The sequence below is a fragment of the Chrysoperla carnea genome, chromosome 5 (genome assembly GCF_905475395.1).
Source record: "Chrysoperla carnea chromosome 5, inChrCarn1.1, whole genome shotgun sequence".
NCBI lineage: Eukaryota > Metazoa > Arthropoda > Insecta > Neuroptera > Chrysopidae > Chrysoperla > Chrysoperla carnea.
Window position 1 is genome coordinate 19,283,070 of NC_058341.1, and position 20,407 is coordinate 19,303,476.

Genomic DNA, 20,407 nt, shown 5'->3' on the forward strand with positions numbered 1-20,407 from the left:
AATTTTCAAATTGTTGGAGGAAAACTATTTATTTTTTTTCTAATTTTCATTTCCCATGTTTCGAAAGCTCCACGAACCAGTAATATATAAATCTCACATTTAATATATTACTATATCAGTAATATATTTTGAAATGGTGAATGCACTGAATGCGGCCAATGAGTAATGACATATGTCAAAAAGAGCGCGTTTTAGTTTTAGAATAAACATTTCAAAAATTGCATAAACATGTTTATACCTATTTAATATTTATGTTATAAAAAATTATAAAATCAAGTAATAATTATTAAAAAATTCAAAAAAATTTATGTAATAAAATAAATGAATCCTCCTGCATCAAATGGAAATAATTCAAAGACCAATATTAAAAATGGATTTAATCCTCGCCGTGGCCGAGGAAATTGGTATAAACGTGGAGGAGGTAATCGACGCTTGGTTAATATACCAGCCTTAGATCAAAATACAAATAAAAATGTATCACAAAAAGATTTAGGACCATTTAAAGGATGGAAATTATATTTTAATAACGAAGGTACCAAAATATTAACACTTCTTACATATGAAAAACATTTATAAATTTTATATTTGTAGCATTTGTACCTGAGAGTGTAACACATAAAAAAATTCAAGCAATGATTAACTATATCAATCGTAACCCAGAAATATTTTCGATTAATTTATTATTAGAAACACGTTCTGGAAATGTTGACACAAAATTACTCAAGTCAGATAATCAATTTTTAATAGAATGGAGTAGTTTTTTAGAGGTATTCTTTATTATTTCTGTATTATAAGGTTGAAGCTCGAAAGTGATCGTCCTACGATTTTCTACAAATTTACACATCCCGACTCTTTAAAGAATTAAGAAATTTATGGTCAATCGCTGGCCGAGCACTTTCGTAATTCAAATTTTATCGCAATTCTAATTAAAGTATTTATAGGATTTGTTTGATAATCCAGAACATACAATTTCCTGTATGGGTTGTGCTGTTTATCAAGTGATTTATGATGAAATTCGTAAAGATACTCAACAAACGCTATTAGAAGTAGATGTAGACATCATCTCACCACCTGTGGTCAAACTAAGACCTATTAACTATGAACCTATTACACAATTTAAAAATTTAAAGGTCCAACTTTATGGTAATTTTTTTTTTATATTGTTAAACTTGTGTATAATTGAGGAAATATAACCGAAAAAACAGTCTAACTAAAGAATTGATTCCTCGTAAGTTGATTTTTATGGGCGCTGGTGGAAAATGTTTGCCTGAGTGTACTCAAAAGTCATATAATGGATGGTATAGATGTACACTACTTCCGCGCACCACATTCTCTTTATTTAACATTAAAAAAAACTGTTGGATTTCATATTTCGGACAATGCTCAGCATTTTTTTACCTTTGTTCATCAAAAAACGAGTTGTCGGCGAAAATCCACATTTTGTTCAGAAATTGACTAGACACTAATTATCAATGATTAAAAGTAATTTGAATTAAGTAAAATACAATTTTTAGGGAAGTTAATAACAATTCGAGGAACAGTAATTCGATGTGGACCATCAAAATTACTTTGTAAATGGTTAGCCTGGAAATGTGATAGTTGTTTGCAAGTACATGAAGTATATCAAGAAGATGGAGCGCTAACAGCACCAACTAGTTGCCCCACAAAAGGATGCCGATCAAGAAAATTTCATCAATTACTAGCCGATCCAAAAACATGTACTACTGATTGGCAAATTATAAAGTTACAGGAAACTGTTGCTAATCATCAGGTAATGTACTCGTTTTAACACAAATCCAAAGTACTTAGTCTGAAAATCAAAACTATTTTAGTCTTTGCTTTTAAAATATAAATTCTCCGATGAAGTAACTGCGAATTTCATAAGAAATTATAGCCTATGTGTTATCCTGATATATGAGTTATATTATTGTAAAGTTTCATTCAAATTCACCCTGTATAATTAAAAACTATTCGAATCAAAAATATTGCGTTCTCAAAATCTCTTGCTGTCAATGAAAATATAAAATAATTTTATAGATTGAAGGTGGTGTTCCACGAACAATAGAAGTTGAACTAAGCGAAGATTTAGTTGGTCTTTGTATACCTGGTGATGATATTACTGTTACTGGTATTTTAAAAGTACAAAATAACACTGGAACAAAAGGAAATAACAGTGCTGCAAATATGTTTCTACTTTTTATTGAAGCTGTCTCCTTGGTAAAAGACAAAAATCAAACTAGTGCTGTAGCAGGAAAACATTCTATTGCAGGCATTGAATTTGCCGTCAAAGACTATTATGCAATACAAAAAATTCAAGGTGAAGAAGCTCTTGTACGGCTTTTAGTTCATTCTTTATGCCCGACAATTTTTGGACAAGAAGTAGTGAAATTAGGTTTATTATTGGGTTTATTTGGATCCGGTTCTGGAGTACGAACAGAACACCGAATGGATTCACATGTTTTATTGGTGGGTGATCCAGGATTGGGAAAATCGCAATTGCTGCAAGCTTGTGCAAATGTTGCCCCTCGAGGTATTTATTAATATCTTATTAAATCATTATCATCGTTTTCTCATGCGAATGCCATTTTTAGTATGATTTAAAGATTAAAATTACACACATTTACACCTTAAAAATTTTTAGGGGTGTACGTCTGTGGCAACACAAGTTCGAGTGCTGGATTAACAGTATCATTAAGTCGAGAAGCTGGTGGTGATTTTGCATTGGAAGCTGGTGCTCTAGTTTTAGCCGATCAAGGAATATGTTGTATTGATGAATTTGATAAAATGTCAACACAACATCAAGCGTTACTAGAAGCTATGGAACAACAAACCATAAGTATTGCAAAAGCTGGTGTCGTGTGTACTTTAAGCGCACGGTGTGGGGTTTTAGCTGCTGCAAATCCACATGGTGGACATTATAATAAAGGAAAAACAGTTGCTGAAAATTTACGTTTAGGTTCAGCATTACTATCACGCTTTGATTTGGTTTTTATTCTATTGGATAAACCTGATCAACATTTAGATACACTATTGTCAGAACATGTTTTAGCATTGCATAATTCTATGAAAAAACGAAATGGTTCATCGCAAAGTACTCCATCAATGAGTGGTTCGTCAACAACTTCTAAATATGATCCAGATGAACCTTTAAAGTATGTACCTCAGTTATTTAATTAGATGAAAAAACATTCTATTAAATCTGATAGCTAAATTACGAATACCGTGCTGTTTAGAGGGTCCTTTTGATAACAACTACTCCACTTTACACACGATTACTTTAAATTTTCTAATGCACAGGGTTTCGGTAATATTTACAGAGAGCGTTTACGGGTACATCATGGCGAAACATTAGATCTGATACCAACATCGTTGCTACGTAAATATATCGCATACGCGCGTAAATATGTACATACCAAACTTAGTGCTGGCGCAGCAGATGTATTACAGAGATTTTACATGGAATTACGGAAACAACATCAAACTAATGATTCAACACCGGTGACCGCTAGACAATTACAAGCTATGGTATACTAAAAATTAAAGTTTTAATCGTAGACCGATTTGTTTCATTTATATGAATTTTTTAGGTTCGTTTAACACAAGCAAGAGCACGACTGGAATTACGTGAACTGGCTACAGAACGTGATGCACTTGATATTGTAGAAGTTATGAGACATAGTTTAGTAGATACTTTTTCAGATAATTTTGGTAATTTAAATTTTACTAGATCACAAAATGGTTCTGGAATAAGCAGTAGATCCCAGGTAAATGTCTTATTTACTATAATTTTTTTCATCTACAGACAGTGTTCTAAAGTATCATAATACTATAAATAGAGCTAATTCAATAGGGAATGATCCTGATGTCGAATTTTGGCTTAATTTGTCGCTTACTTGACCCGATTATATCAAAGTTTTGTATATATACTATTTTTTTAATAAATTTTTTAGGCAAAAAAATTTTTAACTTTATTGACAAAATACACCGAACAAAAAGAAAAATCATTGTTAAATATTATGGAAATAAAACGTATAGCAGAAACTGGAAATATACCTACCTCAGATGTGAATAATTTAATTTCAGCTCTAAATCTACAAGGTTTTTTAATTAAGAAAGGCAATCAAACATATCAATTGTTACTCTCTCAGTACTAATAAGTTTTATTTTTGTATATTATTGTTTAATAAAAGTTTTTCTTTCTATTTACGCTACAGATTTGTGAGTTTTTCTGATTTGAACACATTCATGCGAATTCAATTTACATGGCTATCGCTCGATAATCTATCGCGGCATATTTCAAAATAGACCGATGGATAATTAAATATATCTTATTATAAAGTTGTTTTATGTGGACGCTGAACAGCCCTCTAAATACGTAGTACGCCATTTTGCTAAAATTTGATACGGAGATTCTGTTTTAACAAATATACAAAACCCATATAAAAATCATGATCAATATCAATTCATAAGCGCCTAGTCCGTACATTTTAACCCCAATTCTGATAAAGAATTTCAAGTATAAAATTTAAAATAAATAAGTTAATACTACAGAAAAGGTTAAGGAGCAAAATTTGCTTACTCTCATGGTTTACTCAAAATTAGCTATACAATTATTGGAAGCAACATCTGAGGTGGGCTTTGTGGTTCCAAAAAACAAAACAAAAAATACATTTCAAAAGTTAAACTTTAGAATCGCCTAGCGCCGAAATGAATAAATTTTGTACTAAGATAAGTTTAGTTAAATCGGTCTATTTTGAGCTTTCTGGTATTGCATCTTTCTGCTTCTTCAGGCTTAACAATTTAAATAGCCCAATAAATTATAAAAATTTAATACAAATCATTCCTTAAATTTAACATAAAATTTTGGTTACGCCAAAAAAAATTTGTAACTTTGGTTTGTTCAGTTGTCTACGGACCTTAACTACAAACTATAAACAGATAGTGTTTAACACTTTGATGTAAATGCACATCGAAATCTTAAAATAGATAACATAGACCTAATTTCTACACATTGTCGACATTGAACTGCAACAATGCGTTAATGCACTTTGTCTATGCTAATATTATAAAGAGGAAACCTTTGTTTTTTTTTTTGTTGTTCTAAAGGATAAACTCAAAAACTACTGGACCGATTTTAAAAATTATTTCACGAACCTACGTTATGTTATTTTCAAAAAAAGTACAGATCCTTACGAAAGTTTAAAAAATATAACCCGGGCTGTCGGAAATATGCTTATAAAAGTCATTTTAACGGATTATTGCCATTATCCACGAATCCGTGGATATATACCTACAGTTAGAGTCACGGATTAAGAATTTTCTCTCGCAAGGTCTCAGCCTGTGATCCACGGGTTGCTTTATGACTTGAATGGGGTACAGTTAGCACGGATCTGCAGGTTTTTTTGTACTTGCGTTCATCCTGTGTGAAATAAAAGATACAGATATCCGTGGCTGGTTGAAATAACAGCACTCATTTTATTATCAAAAAAATAAGGGTTCCGCATCAAAAATATAAAGCCTATGACTTTATGATAAAAAGGACGGGGGTGGTCGAGTTCGTAAATGAGCAATATAGGTCATTTGGGTCTTGGGTCCGTAGGACCCATCTTGTAAACCGTTAGAGATAGAGCAAAAGTTTAAATGTAAAAAATATTCCTTATAAAAAAATAACCAACTTTTGATTGAAACAGTTTTTCGTAAATATCACTGTTTATCCGTGGGGGTTGCAATTAGGCATAAATTGCATGTAATTATGGGAACATTAGTTATGTATTTGTAATGTGATAGTCATCAACACTGTCTATGCATGGTATTTCAACAATTAACTCAGTCAATTGTTTGTTTTCACTTGTTAGTTTTTATTTTTAATTTTGTTTTATTATAATTTTATAATACTTTGTTTAAGAATATGTATACAATATCAATATCAATATCAATAAAGGTCTTATTATTATGGTAAGTATATAATATTCGAATAACAGGTTATCTATTTTACTTAAATTCAAAGTTAGAATTTATTTTAATAGCGAAGAAATTTTACGATATGTACCTATGTTTGAGTGTGAATGGGGAACCTTAAAATATTTTTTGCATACATAAATTAGGAGGTTAAATCATATTTAATTCATACACAGTAGTAATGTTAAAACGACTTACATACGACACTACGAACTGTATTATGACGTGACACCATTGACTTTGAACTAATTAAAAATCATACTAGTTAGAAAAATTTTACAATTAGTTGATAGTTTTTCAATTATACGAAAACTTCGAAACAATTATGGCTAGTGCACTTTATAAATCAATAATTACAGTAGCTGATAAAGTAGTTCCGAAGAAATTCGAACCATTATGGCAACATCCAGCAGGTATATTTTTATAATTTAAAAAATTTTTCAATATATAATTTGTTTTTTGCTATTTCACAGGTCCTAAAACTGTATTTTTTTGGGCACCTATGTGTAAATGGGTAAGATTTTGTGTGTTTGTGTGTGTTGTGTTTTTGTTTTGTTAATTTTTTTGATTTCTAAAAATTTCAATTGTTTTAAGGGGCTAGTTTGTGCTGGTATAGGTGATTTACAACGACCTGCTGAAGCGATTAGTTTACCACAAACGATAGCACTTAGTGCAACAGGTTTAATTTGGTCACGATATTCGTTAGTTATTATACCGAAGAATTATAGTTTATTTAGTGTAAATGTTTTTGTGGCTGCTACACAATTATATCAAATGGCACGAGCAATTAAGTAAGTAATTTTTAACATTTTAGGACTCATATTAATAGCCATATTATGTAATTAATCGCTCGGAACTATTTAGAGTTTATAAATTGAATCCGTTAATTTAATGAAATCTTTTATAGCATAAAATAAATATAAATAATATATGTGCGTAGTTAAACTTGTAGTAAGGTTATGAATAGACATTACGAATGTCAATAAGCTATTTTTGGCAGCACTTGGCCCATATTTTTATATTTATTCATTTTAAATTGATTACATTCTTTATATTTTTCAAGTTCATTAATTGGTAAAAGCACTCTTTATTAAAAAGTATACAGTAGCCTGCAAGCTATAGTTATATCCCATCTTCCTTGGTACCGTCTCTCGATATCGCGGACATCCTGGTGAAACCGCTTCCCCTGTTTTTCGCTGTAAGCTCCCAGGTTTTCAGGAAAAAAGTCTATGTAGGAGTGCAAAAAATGGACCTTCAGGCTCATCTTGCAGTCTTGAGCTTCGTATGCTGATAGTTGAACAATGATTTTGTAGTCAGGATCCTTAGTATTTCTCAAAAACTTTCACACTACATCCTTGAACGTTACACAAGCTTATTTTTCCTTCTCATTCATTCTTTCCACAAGGAGTGTGCCGGTTAAAAGCTTTCTGATGTCAAAACTTCCTCTTTCAACTTTGCTTCTGACAGCTTCGGGAATTTTGTACATAGATATTTAAAACAGTCTCCACCCTCTTACAAGGGTTTTACAAATTGTTTCATCAACCCCAAATTGATATGGAGAGGTGGTAACAAAATTTTTTCTGGCGGCACCAAAGTAGTATTGATAACATTTTTCTCTCCAGGTTTTAAAGTTTCTCGGGGTGGCCAATCACTTTTAGTCCATTGCTGTTCTCTGGCTCTACTATCCCATAAGCATAAGAAACAAGGGTATTTAGTATAGCCTGCTTGCTGACCCAAAAGCATCGTCAGCTGCCTGCTGACCCAAAAGTCCCCACAAACCATCCATTAATGGTCCTGATATTTGATTCTTTCCAGGATAATGACCAAATTATTACAGTTAGTTTTCTTCCATATGTACAGAATACTCCATTGAAAGCGAAGCTAATTTATTTTCATTGTGCAATAATACTACTTTAAGACTAGTTTAATATAATATTACTATAAAATACTATATAATCCTAACTAAAGACTAGTTTATGTTGTTACTAATATCTATAAAAACCTATGTGATAGAAGGTTTTGAATATTTTTCCTGTTTTTGGGAGGTCAAAATCAATAAGAAAATGTAAAAAAATCCTATGCAGTTTTTTAGTCGCAGACCTGTGTTATTATTGAAGCTTTACCAAAAGTTGTGTCCATGTCAAGATAAAGACAGTTGTGCAAAACAAGCCGTGTTAAATACGGGTTTTATGCGCCAGGCAATTAACTTTCTGATTCAGTAAATTACAGGCTGCTTTCAGTATTTTATTATATATGGGATGGGGGTGCCGGTACTAACACGGCATTAGACGCATCCTTTACACAAAAACTCTTACGTAGCAAACAGATTTGTTTTTTTCGGATTGCCTTATTGGATAAGTGTAGAAATATAGATTTCTAATGATGTTTTCGAGAGAGACAACATCATTAACCTCGAATCCTTGGTGTTTTCCTGTTGGTATAACTGTAACTTTACGCTGTTTAAATACTGGACTCATTTTCACCGTAATACTTATATTTCTAATGATGTTTTCGAGAGAGAAAACATCATTAACCTCGAATCCTTGGTGTTCTGGCTAAATTTAAAATTTTATCAACATTTCTAAAAATAATTCAATTTGTTTTTCAGGTATCAACAAAGTCTAAAAGACAAAAAATAGGGTAAGGAGAAAAGTAAACAAAAATAGGTAACAATTTAGTTATTCGAATAGCAAAACTTACTTCTCAAGCACTAACCAATAAATAACACTTCAATAACCTTTGGCGTCGCAGCTTTACTTTTACCAATTTTGTTTCGAATATTGTGGAGTAAGTTTTGATTTTTGATTAAACTATCTAGGTATCAATTTGTAAATATATATATATATTTTTAATGGTAAAACATAACGACCAAAAAAGCTTTAACTACAGAATTTAAGTTTTTTGTTACAAATTTTGTAGGGTAGCATTTTTGATTTACTATTAATCTCAAACCAGAGTTCACAAAACTTTATTTTGTAATATATAAATTGTATATATACAAATATAAAATATATTTTTGAATATTTTATTAAATTGTTTTTGATTGAATACTGCCCAAAATTAAGCTGCCCAGATATCTTACAGGGTAAAATATGCTCGCTGTGGGTATAATGTTAGAAAATTCTCTTTTTTTTTATACATATTTAGGATATTATAATACAATTACCACACAAAAATTTGAATTCGATTGACCGTCTCTAATTCGAGATAAATTTAATTAAAGTTCGGATAATTAACTTAGAGAGCACAGGAGTGGTTGTATTTTTAACAAGTTTTTTAATTATAGAAAAAAAGCTAGAATTAAGATTTTTTCAAAAAACTAACTGAACATTGATGTATTTATTCTGAGTTTAGAAAAAAAAACCAAAATTATTTTATCCAGTCAAATTAGTCCATAAAATAGAGCTAAAAATTGGTATGCATGTTCAGAATAGTATTATAAATGAAATGAGAAAAGTCCCCATCAATCCCCATTGTGCAAAAAATTTTATTGAGGGGGGAAGTTTGCAAAAATAGGTTTTTCGCGTTTTTCAGCAAAACGGTGAGTTTACCAGCAAAAATAGTTCATCTTTTCAACTGTCACAACATAAGATATAAGACATATGATTTATGATTTAGCGCTATGCGGGACTAAATAGGGTATTCCATAATTTGCGTAAACCAGGGTTTTAAAAATTAGATTTAAGTTGTTGATGTTTGGCGATGAAAAACGCTATAGTTGAGTGGCGGTTTACAATTAGCCTTGGAAGATTTTTAGCAATGCAATTATTTAAATTTTTCCAAGAAAATATTTGCCACACACTGATTTTTCTAGAATTTTAGTTTTATAATTTAATATTAAGATAATAAAGAATTAAAACCCCGTCTCTGCAGTGCTGGATTTACCTCTGACGGGGCCCCCAAGCAACCTCAGGTTTTTGGGGCCCTCATTGTAAAATAACACCCCTCCCCCCCCGATATTTCAAAATAATGAATAACTAGTTAATTTTGCATAATCAATATATTTTACAGTTAACTTATAATTTACTATTACAACTTTTTTCTACTTTTCTCAGTCGCAAATTGTTGAATGACATCATCAAAGTCAAGTTTTTTTTTCAAATTTTCGAATGTGTTTTCAAAATTTTCCATTTTTTGGGGCCCCTGTTCAAGCGGGGCCCCAAGCAATTGCTTCCTTTGCTTCCCGGTAAATCCGCTACTGCGTCTCTGTGGCCAAATAGATTGAATCTAAAATCTGTATAGACTATACAATTATTGAAATAGCTTCGGTGATGATAAAAACTTGTCCTTTCTCAAAATAACTTTTATTGATAAAATCACAGTTTGACCTTGATAAATTAATTATTTACATATTAAAATTTATTAAAAGTTATTAACAGTTATTTTAATATTAAAACCTTGAAATAACTGTAAAAATTTCCTTATTTATTTCATTCAACTTGTGATTTAAATATGAGAAGAAAATAAAATCATAAAAAAAAATCAATTTCAACAATACAACTCAATACAAGCTAAACTTTCTATAATAACAATTACATAGTCTATGATCCATGAAGTGTTTACTTTTTTACACTTGTCATAAATGGGATTTGTTTTTCCTTTAAAATTAGTGGCGAAAAATATGTTGATTTTAGAAATATTTTTCATTTTCTTAACTACAAAATTCAATCATTTTGAACAGTATTTGTCCATTACTTAAGAATGTTTGAATGAAAATTTTCCGGTGTTTTTTTATCTTGTTATAAGGTTAAATAATCATATATGATGTTAGTTTTTCCAAGCACTTTGGAAATTAACATGAATTTAGTATATGTGTAGATATTTTGAATAAGGTAGGCGAAATTAATTTATTTTAAAGTAAAATGTTCTAAGATAAAATATAATGATATCACTGTGTATACAATTCTTGGCTGATATCGACGCGTTATCGGTCAAAAGAAAAAAAAGGAAATTTGATCAAAGATAAAAATATGATGTACTAATTTATAAGGTTATAGTAAAAATTATTACTACATTTACGGAAAAAAAAAGCATATAAAAATTTGTTAAGTTATTTGGCAATAACAAGGTTTTTTGAACTGAGTGAAAGGTGGTTTTTACGCCCTTCACTTCTTACTGCATTAGTCTATTACTATTTTCTCCCCCCATTAAAAAAGTTTGTTACGTGTTGAAATTTTACAAACACTTTGAATAAAAGATTTTTTTTTATTATTTTATTTAACTTTAGCATAACATATGTGTCATACGTGTTCAGTTCTTTAAGACATTCCAGGAAATGGAAACTTATAATCAATTATTAAAAACTTTGGAAGAGTTTAATCAATCACATTTATTACAATTTTGGAATGAACTTTCATCCGAAGAACAGCAACAATTAACTGAAGATATAAATAATTTAAATTTATGTGAGGTAACAAGATTTTTTAAAAAAGCAAATGATTCCATTGAAGATGAGGTGAAAAAGTTAGATGATCGTATGGAACCGGTACCTAGTGCACAATATGAATCATATGCAACCACCTCGAATGAACAACTTGAATTGTATCGTCAACAAGGCCTTGAAGAAATTGCATACGGACATGTTGGAGTGTTGTTAATGGCTGGTGGACAAGGTACACGACTTGGAGTGACCCATCCAAAAGGAATGTACGATATTGGTTTACCATCGAGAAAATCATTATTCCAAGTTCAAGGTGAACGAATTAGAAAGTTACAACAAATCGCTGAAGAGAAAACTGGACGTAAAGGTAAAATTACTTGGTATATTATGACTAGCGAGCATACAATGGATCAAACTAGGATCTTTTTTGAAAATCATAAATATTTTGGATTGGATAAAAATGATGTTGTCATGTTTCAACAAGGATTATTACCATGTTTTGATTTTGATGGTAAAATTTTATTAGATACCAAATCTCACGTAGCATTAGCTCCAGATGGTAATGGAGGAATTTATCGAGCATTAAGAAGCAGTGGAATTTTAACTGACATGAAAAATCGTGGCGTTAAACACTTACATGCGCATAGTGTTGATAATATTTTAATAAAAGTTGCCGATCCAATTTTTATTGGATATTGTGTTAGTAAAGACGCACATTGTGCGGCTAAAGTTGTCCAAAAAACGTCACCAAATGAAGCTGTTGGTGTTGTATGCAAGGTTGATGGAAGTTTTCAAGTTGTCGAATATAGTGAAATCACTCAGAAAACAGCTGAATTAAAATCATCCGATGGTTCGTTAGTTTTTAAAGCTGGAAATATTTGTAATCATTATTTTTCTCGAGAATTTCTAGAATCTGTTGCCGATCATCATGAAGATCAAATGAAATTACATGTTGCCAAAAAGAAGATACCATATGTCGATGAAAATGGTATTCGTCAGAAACCGTTAGAACCAAATGGTATTAAAATTGAGAAATTTATTTTCGATGTTTTTCAATTTACGGATAAATTTTTGACTTGGGAAGTACCCCGTGAAGATGAATTTAGTGCATTAAAGAATGCTGATAGTGCTGGTAAAGATTGTCCATGTACCGCACGTAATGATTTATTCCGATTACATAAGCGATACATTATCGAGGCTGGTGGTATCGTACAAAATGGTGATGTTTGTGAAATATCACCATTATTATCGTATGCAGGTGAAAATCTTTCATCTATTGTTGAAGGTAAAGTGTTTAATTCGCCTGTGTTGATCAAATCACCCGACGAAGATTTGTAAACAAAGCAATACCTTTTGTAATTTTTCAATTAAAAATGGTTTTCATTTTTTTTTTTGCTTTGTGATTTCGAAAAGAATATTTTATTATCAATTTTCTATTTTTAAATTTAAGCCATGCTTCAAGATTACTACTTAATAAAATTTTGAATTGCTCGAAAAGGATACTTTTAAATAACGGCATGCTCGTAACTCGAGCAAAAATTAAATAAAGATTGGTTTCTTTTATAATTAGTCCTATACAGGGTGGACCATTTTAATATATTATAGTTAATCAATAAAAAAATAACTTAAATAAAAGTTGCAGAGTTTGAAAAAAATTGTTCGTTAAAGCGAAATACATTTTCTTTATTTTGTAAATTTATTTTAATATTATTATAGACCGTTATTTAACAGTATCATTTTCGAAAAAAATTTAGAGCTTTAAGTTAAGCTAATTAAACGGAAGTAAAAAAAATAACGGAAATATTAATGTGCACGATTTATTCGCCTGTAAAATAAATAAGCCCGTTGGAAATTAAGAAATCGATTAATATTTTACTATTTTCTCCGTTTAACATTGCAGGGGCTTTTTATACATTTTATAAATACATAAATTTATATTTTAATATTGAAAAACCATTTATTTTACGTTTTGATTTGTAAATAATTGAAAATTTATTAAATTTTAGTCCTGGTGCCCGTCAGCATATAAATGTAATGGTTCAGAGTTACGTGTGTTGATTAATTATGTTAAAATTAACAATTTTTTCGTCTACAAAATTTTTTGTAAGCGGGAAATCTTATAATTGATTGATATTTATTTTTTGGGTTAAGTCTATTCGAGCACTATCGTGTGTTTAACGTGAGCTTTACGTTAAGATAATTAGCGTGAACAGAATATTAACTAAGTTTTTTGAGCGTCAGTCAATGAACGCAATCACATGGTGAACAAAAACTCCCAGACCTGTATTAAATCGACTCCATTAAAGGCATGGCCAACTCGTGGATCAGTAGATAGCGTTAAAGTTACGTTAGATACGAGATATGTTATATCAATGACATTATATGCTGACGGGCACCTGGGCTATTGATAATTCGTTGATAATGTGCAATATTTTATTCGTATTTAGCTACCAAATATTGTTTTTTTTATATTAAAGAAAGGAAATATGTATGTAGTAGTATTCGGCAATTTTACTTAAATGATATACAAATTTTATACATAAAACTTAAAAAACAACATTCTAGACGCACTTAAAAATTATTATAAATATAACCAAATTTTTATATTATTTTGTGTTTTTAATTCCTTTTCTTAATATCCTTGGTAGGACGAAAATCTTCAAAATTGAATTTCAAAATCGAATCTGCCTATCTGTGAAGATAGATAGTAGAGGAGTTTGTTTAAATTTATGTAAATTTAGACACATCGCTCTTCTAATGCGCAACCCATGTTAATTCAACTCAATTTTTTCAGTAGCTCGCATTAGAAAAGTGATATTCGTTTGAAATTTGATAAATTCAAACCCTCATACGGTTTTGTGTACAAGACAACTTCCTCTCTCCTCTGTCACATTTAAATTGTTTACTTTCACAAGTGCAGTTTATATAGCAACAGGTAAGTTACAAAAAAAAATTGAAATGTTCGCAAAATAAGGGCGCCTAAAAATGCATAAAATGCAATCTAGCATTATCAAGATGTACCTGAAAAATTTGACAAAATTTTAGGAACAGGAGTACTATTAAATACTACAAAATATTCAAATAAATTATAATTTTATTTAAAATAAAAATATTTATTAATTTTGCTGATTTCTTTGGTGAAGGATGAAACGCTTGGGTTTAATTATTATGTACGCTCGTGAGATGAGTAAAATCAGCGGTTAAAATAAAAAATATTGGCAAAATCTATGATTGATTGATCTCTTCATCTGGTTTCTTTGATTCGCTGGGTGAATCAATTGTAATTGTAACTGGACCATCATTTTTTATACAAACATCCATATATGCTCCAAAAACTCCATCTGCAAAAAATAAATTTTTTAAGGGAGGGTCATATAGTCAAAGTTTATAAAAAATGTTTTACATTTGTATCAAAACCTGTCTTACCAAATATTTTACTTGAATCATATTGATTTCTAAGCTCACTTAAGAAATTTCCATACATTTCCTTAGATTTTTCAGTTTCCATGGCTCTATGAAACGTTAATTTATTTGATTTAAATTGATAACATAATGTGAATTGACTAATACAAAGTATTTCATATTGTTTATCTTTTACACTTGCATTCCATTTTTTCTCATTATCGAATAGTCTAGCATTCAATAATTTTCGTACTCTACGACAAAAATTTTCTGTTAGAATTTGTAAGGGATGCCCGGAATAAATACGCAAACTAAATATATAGCTCTTAAATTTACTGACAGTAACTCGCTTAACTATTGAATTTTAGTTAAATAATATATTAGACGAATATGGTGGTTCTCACCTCCAAAATTGTGAGAGTCCCTTTTCCTGCCAATTTTGGAATTTACTGGATTTTAGAGCATAGATTTTGGATTTTAGAACATAGAGCATTGATTATTATTGTATTCATAAGAAAAATGTTCTTTTACCAATAGCTATGAATCTATAAACCAGTATTTTAAATTTTTCGCTTATATTAGGAGAATTTATATCTCCGTACCGAAGAATGATCTCGAAAACTGAAGATTTTAGCCTAATATCGGATGAGTGACATTTCTAGCAATACTTTATGATAATTTGCGTATTTATTCAAGGTATATTGTGTATAAAATTAATGATTACATACAAATATTTCATATCTTCATGAGTATCATATTTTGAAATTCCCACCAAAACGCATAAACCTTTACCAATTTTACTAATTAGTTGACTGTCGACTGTAATAAAAATACAGGATAGAAAAACTTAATTAATGAATTAAAATTTAATCAGTACCTGAAACACTAGCCTCTGCAACTCTTTGAATTACCAATTTCATTTTTCTCAGAGAAATTTTCTAAAATTATTATTTTTTAAAGGTTATACCTGCTCATAAATGTCAAAAATCAAGAAACTTTTATAACCTAAGGGTTCTAATTAGGGATATTTTCAATAATGTTTATAAAAATAAATTTCTATAAGTGCACAAGTGCTCAGAAATTCTTGTTTTCTTTTAAGTTTCTATATTTACAAAGGTAATTAGCAAAACGATTATATTTAAAAATATTCTTGTATGTTTGTCAAATATTTAAAATTTGGCGCTAGATTAAAAGCGAATGATCGCGGCTAAGAAATTTAAAATATTTACATTTCGTGATTGAAAAATATTAATTTTTTTATATTTATATTAAGTTTCAAATCATAAAGAAAATCAAAAGCTATATAAAAAGAAAACTAATATGTAAAATAATGAAAATAATTATGAGTCAATTTATGATTTCTACTTTAACGACAGTGTTTTAATTTGAGCAATAGTGGAAATAATGATGATAAAATTTTTTAAATAGAACTACGAACTCATACTATTATGAGTCGAGAATTTAAGTAACAAATTAAATTAATGTTTATCAAAAAATGTTTCATTCAAAATCATACTTGAGTTTGAAATCAATGAAAATTCATATTTAAAATCAAATGTAGATGCCAGCACTAAGTCTACATTTAAGTTCGACATAAAATACGTCTTACAAAAGCACAATAAGACATTCTATATTTTCCTATAGTTAGAAAGAGATAAATAAGGTCCGAAAGTAATTAAAAGAATGTTTTAATGCTCTTTTATAATGCGCATTTTAACCGAACAAGCCCAATAAGAAAGAAAACCTTTGAATATTTACTATGGAACTGGCAACTTAGTGAGAAACGCCACTCAAAGATGATTAAGAAGGATAATAAATGAGAGAGTATGGTTATTAATGCGCATGTCTTAATATACAATAGAATATCCTGGCGCGTATTTACAATATAATGATGTTCTTTTAATAAATTTTATTTAATAATCAAACTTTACTAAATTGTGATACACTTTTTAGAACTTTTATACAGAATTAATTAAACAAACAGCAACTATTGAAGCAGCTGGCTTCCATCAATGCGATCATGCGCATTGAATACCATTCTCTCTTATTGTGTTTCTCTGTCAGCTGTTTGAATATTGTATTTTTATCTTTGTTAATCTTCTCTGTGAAGCAAAAATGTACATACTTGGTATACGTTGGGCCTATCTAGTAAAATATATGATCTAAGGAGAAAACCAACATGTGATTTTTATACCCTATATATATGAAGATATACTAATTTTGGTCCCAAGTTTGTAACGCTTAGAAATATTGTTGATACCAACAAAATTTTGGTATAGGTGTTCATAAAACCACCTAATTAGTTCATTTCCGTTTCTCTGTCCATCATTCGTCCGTCTGTCAATCACCACGATACAAGTAAGTTTGAGCTCGTAAATGAGCCACATAAGTCAAGTAGGTCTTGGGTCCTTAGGACCCATCTTGTAAACCGTGAGAGATAGAACAAAAGTTTAAATATAAAAAATATTCCTTACAAAAGATTAAACAACTTTTGTTTCATACATTTTTTTGTAATGATCATTATTTTCTCACGAGAGACCAAATTAGGACAAAACTTTGGTGTGCTATTTTTCTCCAAAACTATAAAAGATAGGGAGTTGAAAATTTAAAAGTATATAGAGCTTCAACTAGTGATATTGATTCTCAAAATAAAAATAGTTCTAGAAAATAATTTCGAAATTTTTCTGAATTTTCGAAAAAACATGCCATAATTGTGTTGATTTTTTAAGCTCTTACAATTTATTCTCAGGAAACTAGTGTCAAAAAATCAAATGGCTTTAGTCAAAGTTTGTTTTAGTTTGGTCTAAATGTCTAAATTTTCGAGATCTAATAGTACTTCTGGATTATTGTTCAACGAAAGTTAGTTTGAACAAGTGAAAACAAACAATTGACTGAGTTAATTGTTGAAATACCATGTATAGACAGTTTTGATGACGCAATCGTTTGTTTATTGACGTCACGTAAATAAAAAAAGATATCCACTCTTAAATAGCCACACACACATAACTGATATTCTCATATTAATACATACTACAAAATTTTCACCTAATTAGCGCCCTCGTGGGTAAACAGTGATGTTTACAAGAAAATGTTTCAAACAAAAGTTGTTTATTTTTTTATAAGGAACATTTGTTCTATCTCTAACGGTTTACAAGATGGGTCCTACGGACCCAAGACCCAATTGACCTAAGTTGCTCATTTACGAACTCGACCTCACTTTTTACGTCTTAAGCACGCTATAAAAATTTCAGCTTGATATCTCTTTTCGTTTTTGAGTAATCGTGATGACAAACGACAGACGACAGACGGAAATGGACTAATTAGGTGATTCTATAAACACCTAAACCAAAATTTTTTTCGTAGCATCAATATTTTTAAGAGTTGCAAACTTGGGACTAAACTTAATATACCTTGGTATATTTCATATAAATGGTATAAAAATTCAAAAAAAAAAAAAATCAAACTCAGATTAAGATTTTATTTAAATTATTTATAATCACTTTGTATACGAAACTCGTAATGATTTGCAGGTCAAAATAATCGTGATTCAAAATAATTTTCTCCAAAACGACGCAAGAAAGTCTCCCCCCCAAATTTTTTGATCTAACATGTGTAAATAAATAATAACAATAATTTATCTGAAACAAAGTACTTCTCGTGTGTATAATACGTGTTATGTTGCTGCCTTGAGGGGCGGTAAACAAGGCGCGGTAGTGACCCGCCTTCCCGCAATTGAAATCGGTATATTCATGGATCACAGTCACAGTGGATATATGATGATGAAAATTGTTGTATAAGAGTTCAACCACTTGTTTCCACTTTTTTCCATATAACAATATTTTTCTAGTAGGTACTGAATGGTATCGAATTTTTAATGTTATGTAATAACGAATTATTTATACATGATTAATTTATAATAATAATGGTGATTATGACGTTTATGTTAATTCATTCTTTTTTATTTTGTATGTTTGAGTTTGATGTATTTTCTCATCATGTCATTACAGGCAGTATAGGCAAGCAAATGTGTTCGTTCGTTCGTTAATGTTTGTATTCGCATCGTGTGTGAGTTTTATTGGAGGCGTTTCCATGGATAACGATACACTACTTTAATTATAGAATTGTATGGATGCATATATAAATTGTATGGATTGCATTTATAACTTATTGAATATTTAATATTATTGTCTCACAAATTTAAATAAATAATTATGATAATTTCCATTTGAAAAATAATATTTGTGTAATTTGATTTCCTATTTTCTCAATTTTAAAATGCATTAAGTTTAATTAATAAGTGTTTTTCAATAATTTTAATTTGACATTTTCTATAACATTAACATGTAAAGAATTGCAAATTAGTCATAACAGCCTCGTTTATCGTCAAAATTTTTCACTGGAAGCGCTGGCATCGATTTTATTGTTTCTACCATGACTACGCACACAACGAATAGTAGAGAGAAATGACGCTGTGATGATATAAAAAGCGCATATGATGAGAATGTATGGAAATACTAATGTAATACACTTGAAGGGTTGTCGGTCATATGAAGGGTAAAGAGGTCCCAGCCCATATTTGTGTTGGTTATAAATCATTGGCGTCTATTTAATAATTTTCGAGTATTAACAAAGGGAAAGTAAAACAAGTGAAAACAAACAATTGACTGAGTTAATTGTTGAAATATCATGTATAATGATGTTTACGAAAAAATGTTTCAAACAAAAGTTGTTTATTTTTTTATAAGAAACATTTTTTACATTTAAACTTTTGTTCTATCTCTAACGATTTACAAGATTGGTCTTACGGACCCAAGATCCAATTGAACTAGATATCTCTTTTCGTTTTTGAGTAATTGCGATGACAGACGGATAGACAGACAACCGGAATTGGACTAATTAGGTGATTTTATGAACACCTATACCAAAATTTGTTTCATGTTATCAATATTCCACAATCCACTTTCCGTTCGCTGTACGACCTTTAGTCCACCAGATATTGATTATCAAAAAGGTGCCTTTCCTTCAATAGCGAAACAACTTTGAAAAATAAAAAACAAGACATTTCAAGCTTAAAAATGGATTTGATTTCTTCTTGATATGACCATTATTTAGTACAGTTACAGCCTTTCAAAAAGGGCCAAAAAAATTGAGAATTTTGTTTCTTTATTTGATTGAGTCAACAAGCTTAAATAATTTTATCAGAAAACTTAAAATGAACTTTTTAAAGTATGTTAATTTCTTTTGGATAAAAGTTTAGCATTATTATTTTCAATATATTCGATTAATTTAAGCTAATAAACATTTGATGCGACACCAATGATCATATAATTTGGATAGAAAAGCAGCTGCAAGGGGCCCAGGCCAAGCCCTCGTTCACCAATGACTGAGAAGAACGAGGCCGAACCATATATACGAGTCGTCTGCACGCCCTAGCTAGCACTATTTTATATTCTAAACAAGGTTTCTAACCATATTTCAATATGTTTATCTCTTACTACACCATCCTCACATGCATGATTCTATCTTTTACTAAATATTGTTAAATCATACTATCGCAAACATAAACACACACACATTACAGAATTACATTTTATTAAGGTACAGCCTTTGAATTTGGCGTGGTTTTCGTTGACGCACTGCCCTATTGATAGTACCTTTTTGTTAATT

At 30.0% G+C, this 20,407-nt stretch overlaps 4 protein-coding genes across 4 annotated transcripts; 3 read left to right on the forward strand and 1 right to left on the reverse strand.

Annotated features, from left to right (window-relative positions):
* Window positions 1-291: 291 nt before the first annotated feature.
* LOC123300627 (DNA helicase MCM8-like) lies at window positions 292-4,154 on the forward strand. The gene is made up of 9 exons (XM_044883225.1): window positions 292-532; window positions 592-767; window positions 942-1,143; window positions 1,515-1,771; window positions 2,038-2,530; window positions 2,642-3,152; window positions 3,318-3,525; window positions 3,588-3,764; window positions 3,951-4,154. Exons 1-9 carry the CDS (start codon window positions 322-324, stop codon window positions 4,152-4,154), a joined length of 2,439 nt encoding a protein of 812 aa, XP_044739160.1. The 5' UTR covers window positions 292-321.
* A 1,968-nt stretch (window positions 4,155-6,122) lies between these two features.
* LOC123300039 (mitochondrial pyruvate carrier 2-like) lies at window positions 6,123-8,615 on the forward strand. Its single transcript, XM_044882499.1, has 4 exons — window positions 6,123-6,371; window positions 6,432-6,472; window positions 6,553-6,749; window positions 8,567-8,615. Exons 1-4 carry the CDS (start codon window positions 6,284-6,286, stop codon window positions 8,595-8,597), a joined length of 357 nt encoding a protein of 118 aa, XP_044738434.1. The 5' UTR covers window positions 6,123-6,283; the 3' UTR covers window positions 8,598-8,615.
* A 2,524-nt stretch (window positions 8,616-11,139) lies between these two features.
* LOC123300199 (UDP-N-acetylhexosamine pyrophosphorylase) lies at window positions 11,140-12,867 on the forward strand. Its single transcript, XM_044882724.1, has one exon. It carries the CDS (start codon window positions 11,234-11,236, stop codon window positions 12,674-12,676), a length of 1,443 nt encoding a protein of 480 aa, XP_044738659.1. The 5' UTR covers window positions 11,140-11,233; the 3' UTR covers window positions 12,677-12,867.
* Window positions 12,868-14,468: 1,601 nt separating this feature from the next.
* LOC123300200 (D-aminoacyl-tRNA deacylase) lies at window positions 14,469-15,750 on the reverse strand. The gene is made up of 4 exons (XM_044882726.1): window positions 15,618-15,750; window positions 15,469-15,559; window positions 14,765-14,994; window positions 14,469-14,679 (listed from the first exon to the last, which is right to left on the reverse strand). The coding sequence occupies exons 1-4, from the start codon at window positions 15,658-15,660 to the stop codon at window positions 14,564-14,566; spliced, it is 480 nt and encodes a 159-aa protein (XP_044738661.1). The 5' UTR covers window positions 15,661-15,750; the 3' UTR covers window positions 14,469-14,563.
* Window positions 15,751-20,407: the final 4,657 nt, after the last annotated feature.